We start from the raw sequence: 7,507 nt of genomic DNA, 5'->3' as shown, positions 1-7,507 counted from the left end.
TGAAGCTGTGACATGGTGATTTTCTGCAGATTCTCCTTTTCTTCTATGGTAGACACTTTGGAATCAAATTTAGCAGACAGAGATCTCAAAACCTTTCAACTAAGACAACTTCCTTAAATTCTTCACCCAGATCCCTCATACAATTTACAATTTCATCCATACGTAGGAAATAATTAGCTATGCTTTCATTACTATGCATCTTAAGATTTTCATACCGGATTCTGAGAGTTTGAAGCTTTGCTCTTTTTACCTGATCATCTCCTTCGTAGCTCAGAATGATTTTGTCCCATATTTCCTTAGCTGATTTGAAATGCATAACCTTCATAAATTCTGATTGTGTAAAACTTCCCAATAAGACAGTAACAGCTTTGGCATTGAGCTCATATTGCTTTCTCTCTGCTGCATCTGTCGGAGTTGCTGATGGGAATTTGTATCCTCCTTCTACGATTCCCCAAACTTCTTCTCCAAGTGATTGTAGATATGCAGTGGTTCTTATCTTCCAGTGGGTAAAATTGTTCCCGTCAAAGATTGGTGGCCTGATGTGTGCCTCTCTTTCTGGATTAGTCATTCTGATGGATCTTTTCCTTCAAGCAATCAAGCTACCTCTGAAGGACCTGCTTCGATACCAATTGTTGGAAATAATACTGAGGGGGGGGGGGGGGTGAATCAGTATTATCAAATCAGATACTTTTTCAATTTCATACTCAGATTCATATACACAGCTTCAATTCAGTATGTCAGCGTATATACGCGACTGTGTTAAATGCAACTAGCGTACATGCAGTAATCTTCTGATTCAGTTAGCTTATCTTCAGTAAATTCATCAGAACATTATTAACCATAATAACAGTAATCAGGTGTAGTAAAACAGAACAGATCATCACACATAAGAAGCACACATGAACACCAAGATATAAGGTGGAAACCCAATGTGGGTGAAAACCACCTGCTGCAATTCGTCTCTTTCTTCCTTTAATAAGAAACTTCTTTTACAATGTACTGGTGCAGTCCTTTACCAGCACGCAGGCTTCAACCTGCAGAGGGCTACAACCCTCTCTCGTTTTCCAGCTACTTCTGGAAGGGAGCTACAACCCCCTCGACTCTTGTACTAGCTAATATACTAGTACGTAGGTGCTGACCTACAGAAGGCTACAACCTTCTTTTCTTCAGGGACCACGTTTCATAAATTTTCAGACTGGATCCATGAGTACAAAACAATCATTGCTGCAATACAATCATCAACTTATTCTTGCATCATAAATCTCTAAATCACCCAATACTGAATCACTGAAACCCTGTCATCAAAAACTCAGAACACAAACCAGAGCCCAGAACTCTGCAACAATCACTAGAATCAACAGCAACCTGAAACACCAAATCTCATAATGCATACGCTACTTGACTATATCAAAACCGCGTGTATACGCGCTTTCACTAGAGACAACCCGCGTACAGATCTAAAGATAATTACTTATACCTTCGTTGTCATATCCAACCATAGCCAAGCATCACAAACAGATAACCAACAATACTAGATCTTCCCACTTCGTTAGACATCCATTCCTTCCACACCTTTGCCTAATGATCTTCTCCTTATATAGGTTAGGCTTCTTTCAATACCATGGTCCAAAACCATAATAAACAATACCAAGGGCCCAATACTTGGGTTCAACACAATTGTCGAGATACCATGGTCCAAAACCATAGGTTCAAATACCGAGGACTAACTACCACGGACCAAGACATAAGTTTTCCCACCTGTACGCGCTTTTCCTTGCGTGAAAGTGCGTGTATACGCATACACGTCTTTGGCACATCCAACCCGTGTGTATACGCTGATTTGTCACAATGAACCTGCGTATATCTCTTTCTTGACCTGTTGTACTAAGATCTGTCCTCTGATTAAGTTGCCATCACCTGTATCAAGCTCTGAGTGAGTTGCCATCAAGGACATCACTTGTATCATAATTCCAACATTGAAGGTCCTATGAATCCTCTCTTTTACAGCTTGTCCCATGTGAGAATTCGCTATTTGCCTAGAAGCCATAAGAATGTGGAGACCTTAGGCCATATTCATGGTTGCCAAACCTGGTCCCAAAGCTTATCTTTGTTTGCCTGCGTGGGTGAATAGCGTAAATGGTGTGCTTCCTTAGTGGTAAACATACCTTTAGGCGTGTGACCCCAGCGAAGCTTGTCCTGTTGATCAGAGTGCTTGATTTTCCTTTGATTTAGCTCCTGCTCTATCTCTGTGTAGGATTCCCCTTGCCAGTTGGCCTGCCAAGTGCTTGCTGATTTCCAGCACTGAAAGTCATGAGATGTTTGTTGTTGCCAGAATTGATGAACGTGGATAAGATCAGCATGATGCATATATGCCTACCACATTGGCTTGTGAAAGAGAGACGCTAGTTTTGGGAGTTGTTGCCATGAATCCTCCCAAAATCTAGCTGAGGTGCCCGAATGAACTTCCCAGAAACTGTGTTCTTGTATGAAGGCGCTGTGGAGCTTGGCAGCGTTCCAGATCAGGGAGCCTGGAGTTGTGGGGCAAATTCTGATGAGGTCCTTCCATTGACTTCCTGGCACATATTTTGCTTGCCAAAGACGAGCCCAAGGTGTATGTGGTTTGGAGAGCCAATTCCACCATATTCGGGCTCCCATTGTGTTGTTGCTATGGAGGGGATCCCGCAGTCCTAACCCACCGACTGCTTTTGGTTGACAGACCTCATTCCAATTGACCAGTGCCCATTTCCTGTTGAGACCAGAGGAGCCCCACAGAAAGTTTCTCTGCAGATTGCGGATGCTTTTGAGAACCCATTTAGGAGCAGCTAAAATGGAAAAGAGATAAAGGGGCATTGCCTGGAGAACGGATTTGATTAGGATAAGTCTGCTAGCCATATTAAGCGAGTGAAAAGTCCAGGAGGAGAGCCTAGATTCCAGCTTGTCTATGAGGGTTCTCCAAGAGGCGTGTTTAATGGCTGAGTCCAAGAGAGGAGCTCCCAAGTATTTCGAGGGAAGCGTTGCAATGGAATATCCCAAAATTCTTGCTATATTTCTTTGAGTAGGGGCTGGAGTATGAAAGAAGAAAAGCTGGGATTTGGCAGCGTTGATTGAGGTGCCAGAGGCTTCAGAAAAGAGAGAGAGCAGAACTTTGAAGGCAGAGGCTTCTTGAGAAGAAGGATGGCCGAAGAGCATGGTGTCATCTACAAACTGTTGGTGAGATAATGGGTGAAGACCATGAAGTGAAATGCCTTTCAGGGAATGAGAGGAGATAGCTGAGTGAAGCAAACGACTGAGGCCTTCGGCCATTAAAACAAAGAGAAAAGGGGAGAGGGGGTCCCCCTGACGGATTCCACGGGAAGGACAGAAGGGCTTAGAGGGAGAACCATTGAGCAGGATTGAAAAACTGGGTGAAGAGATGAGATTCATGATCCACCTTGTCCAAGTTGCATTAAAGCCGAACGCCAATAACATCTGATGTATATAATTCTAGCTAAGTTTATCAAATGCTTTTGAAAGATCAAGCTTCAGAATCATACCTGGCTTTTTTAGAAGCTTCAGAGAGTGTATCACTTCATTTGAGAGAATTATGCCGTCCATTATTTGTCTCCCTTCTACATAACCTGTCTGCTCTGGCGAGATGAGAAGTGGGAGGAGAGGTTTAAGCCTATTGGCCAAAACTTTGGATATAAGTTTGTAGATGACGTTACACAGTGCAATAGGCCTGTATTTGTCGGGCGTATTTGATTCATCCCCTTTGGGAATTAGCGCTAAAAAAGTAGAGTTTAGCGAAGGAAGAATCCAGTGCATTGATCGTGATTCCTCCACTAATTCCCAAACCTCTGTGCTAACAAGCTCCCAAAATTCATGAAAAAAGTTAGCAGTGAACCCATCAGGACCGGGTGCCTTACCATCCTTGATTTGAACCATGGCTTCTTCCACTTCTTTCATTGAGATGGGTTGAAGCAACTGTTTGTTGTGGTCCTCCGTAATTATTTTAGGGATGAGCTGTGTAATTTTTTGAATGGCTTGATCTCTGCTTTCTGGTCATTCCCTTAGGATTTCCTGAAAGTATGCTTGGAATTCCTTTTCCATTTCTTCATGCTTTTCTAATTTTTCCCCTTGCTTATTATTGATGAATGCGATATTGTTATGCATCCTTCTTTGGATTGTGGATCTGTGGAAAAACTTCGTGTTTTTCTCCCCCTCCTTAAGCCATCGAATGCGAGACTTCTGCCGCCACAAGGTTTCTTCTTGCTGTCTGCGTGTCTCAATTTCAGTCCAGAGGATCTGCTCCTGGTGCGCCCTGTCTTCTGTTCGCCCCTCCATGATAATCTTCTGTTGTAAAGAGCACATTTGCTGCTCCAGCTTTTTTTGTTGCTCAAATATATTGCCGAACTGGGTACGATTCCAGTTTTTGAGAACCTGTTTGAGGTTTTTTAATTTCTGTTGGAACTGGAACATTTTGGCTCCTTCAGAGGGTTTGAAGGTTTTCCAGGCCTCCTTAACCACTGTTTTGAAGTTGGGATTGGTGAACCAAAACGCCTCAAATCGAAAGGGTCTGTTGCTTTTTGTGCCTGGGCGCGTCCATTGTAACATAATGGGCCAGTGATCGGATCCTCCTTGAGGCATGATAGAGGCGTGAAAATCCCCTCCAAGGTGTATAGCATTATCCGAAATGAGAAAGCGATCCAGCCTTGAAGCAATGTGCTGGGATCCGCTTCGTTTATTGGTCCAAGTGTAGACTCCATTTGAAGTATGAATGTCCATAAGATGGTTGTTTTGAATGTAATTACGGAAGCCAATACTGTCCCCTTCCAATTTCGATCTACCGCCACTTTTTTCCTCCAGAACTCTGATGATGTTGAAATCGCCACCTCCAATCCATAGCGGAAATTGTCTGTTTGAATTAAGAGCTGTAAGAGTGTCCAGAAGTGCCAGTTTCTGATTTAAATGTTGCAGAAAGTAAACATTTGAGAGATGACCGTGAATATTTGTTCCTATGAGATGGAAGGTGGCTTGGATGAAGAAATGAGATGCGTGGAAGTCTTGGAGAGTGAGTAGTTGTGGATTCCAAATGATCGCCAGTCCTCCCGAGGCGCCTGAGGCATCCACTGTGACTGAGCTGCAGCCTGACCAGATCTTTCTCAGAACCTTTTCTATGATGGTACTGTTGCTTTTTGTTTCTTGAAGAAAAACTATAGTGGGCTTTTCTTGTTGTATCACATTTTTTAACATTCTGTGTTTGGAAGCACTGTTCAGCCCTCTTACATTCCAGGAAATAAGCTTCATGAGGAACAATGGGGCTGAGATTTGTAGAACTTTGTCAACTTAGGGAATCTCCTAGATTCCATTAGTAATTCTCCTAAGATGATAGTCCTCTGCAGGTCCGTTTTGCGCCCTCTTTTTTTTGTTTCTTTTAAGATCTTCTTTCCATCCCATGGGCTTCCTGCTTGTATTCCTAAGCATTTATTGTGTTGAGCTTTGCTGAGAACTCCTTCCAGCCTTTCGATTTCCCATGGAGGAATTGTGTTGTACTCTTTCTGTTTACAAGCCGTTTCCAGCTTGAGTATATCTAAACCTTCCAAGTTGATACTCTCTGGATCTTCATCCATTTTTGAAGGCATGTTTTGATCTTCCCTGAGAGTATTGTCATGAGTGCTAAGGGCTAGAGCCGCATCCAGTTCCATTGAAGAAGATTGTGCGGCAATCTCTGGTGCCGATTTCTCATGAGAGAGGGGGTTGGGAAGGCTTGAAGGATCGGAGTCAGATGATGGCAGAGAAAGTTTGGAAATCCGGGAGGGAGAAGGAGGCGCAGGGTTAGCCGGGGGTGAAGCTGGAGGATTCTCTGAAGGATCGTGGGGGGTGAGAATCGTAAATCTGTTCGGGGAATCAAGCTTTTTGGAGCTGTCAGGGGCTGTAGTGGATTTCTTTGCATGGCGGCGGCGATTAGGGACTTTGGTGAAACCTTCTGAGTCTTTGCTGAGATCATTTACAGGGGGTTTGGATTGGAGATTGAGGGGACAGTCCCTGAAGAGATGGCCATGCTCATGGCACTTTCTACAGCGAAAAGGAATGTGCTCATAATCTAATGTTTGTATCCATTCAAAGTCGTCGTGGAAAAGACTTACCGAGTCTGCTAGAGCTTTGGTAAGATGCATTTGGACACAGATCCGGGCGTAAGAAGTGTATCTGCGAGTTTTAGTTTCCTCAGAAGCTTTGATGAAGGTCCCCAGGCTGTTGCCTATATCCCTTAGAGTCTCCTCCTTCCAATATTCTGCAGGGAGGGAATACATTCGAATCCAGACGGGAGCCCAGCTGAAGTCTTCCTTGTCTGGGTTGAATCTTTCTTTCCATTCTCTTAAGTACAATCCAGAAGAATTGAAGAAGTACGGGCCTCCTTCAAATATGCGTGATTTGTCCTCCAGGCAGTTGAAGATTGCCGTGAAGAAGCCTTTGGGGCCAAGCTGCAGAGTAACTTGTCCCTTAGGCTTCCATTTTGAAGCGATCCAGCCATGCAAGGCCTTTTCAGTTGGCCAGAATCTGAGGAACTTGCCGATGAGTGCATGGTCCCTCATAAATTGGATTTCGCCGTTGATTCGCTGGCTGGGGAGGTCGACTTTGATTCTTTTGGCAGTTTTTGGTATGCATGTGGCTGAAGTCGCCTTTGGTTGTGACGTAGGAGCTTTTTGATTCCCTCCATTGTCTTTGCCCGTATCATCACATGTAGCAGCAGTTTCTTCTTCATTAGTGGCCGGATCTGGTCCTTGATCTGTTTCTGGAAGGCTTTCTGGTATGTGCAGAGGATCTTTTTGTTTTTTCCTAGAGTTATCAGAGGATGACCCAAAGTATGGAGGGGGGGAGGATCCCGCCCCTCCTGGGAGCGTATTCATTGAAGAAACCTCAGCCAGGGTGCCGCGGATTGAAGGCTGGAGGCCGAGGGAAGCAGGGTTTCTGGTTAGTGATCAGGAGCGATTCAGATCGCATCTCCTGATCGCTTGTCAAGCATTAGAATTATTAATGTCAATAATAAATATATTAAATTACAATCGATTATTATAATAACTATGACAAAAAAATAAATAATTTTTATTGAAAAATTAAGTAAATAAAATTCTTCATTCAAATCATATTTCAATCTTGTTACAATATTCTTTAAATTTATTTTAATTTCATCATGGTTTTGATCTCAAGTTAAGTTATACGTGGGGAATTCCATACCACTTCACAGCCTACCGCGCCATCATAATGCCTGCAGCAATTCGACAACATACTCACAATCTCCTGTTGGCTAAAAATGCAATTCCATGGACATCCAATGTTACATAGAAAGAAAAAAACTCATATTTAAAACACACTTATATTAGAAACAGCGCCAACTCCTCACGTTTTGACGTCGACTATATTTCTTTCCCAGTACAACAATAAGTATCACATCACAAATGATACTCATCTTTATTTATTTCACCACCAACCTAAATACATATGTAATTTTACCACATTTGCAGTACTA

General features: G+C 43.1%; 1 protein-coding gene across 1 annotated transcript; it reads right to left on the bottom strand.

Annotated features, from left to right (window-relative positions):
- Nucleotides 1-4,041: 4,041 nt before the first annotated feature.
- On the bottom strand, nt 4,042-5,286 carry LOC149197854 (uncharacterized). Its single transcript, XM_089408833.1, has one exon. It carries the CDS (start codon nt 5,284-5,286, stop codon nt 4,042-4,044), a length of 1,245 nt encoding a protein of 414 aa, XP_089264959.1.
- Nucleotides 5,287-7,507: the final 2,221 nt, after the last annotated feature.

Source organism: Pinus tabuliformis, chromosome 2_2 (genome assembly GCF_031772625.1).
Source record: "Pinus tabuliformis cultivar Carrire ecotype Pingquan chromosome 2_2, CPIR1, whole genome shotgun sequence".
NCBI lineage: Eukaryota > Viridiplantae > Streptophyta > Pinopsida > Pinales > Pinaceae > Pinus > Pinus tabuliformis.
The sequence above is the reverse complement of the archived record's forward strand: the minus strand, read 5'-3'. Positions and strand labels throughout refer to the sequence as shown.

Bases quoted from the DNA above. Each gene is read 5' to 3' on its own strand.
- LOC149197854 (XM_089408833.1), bottom strand. From the start codon at position 5,286: ATGAAGCTTATTTCCTGGAATGTAAGAGGGCTGAACAGTGCTTCCAAA.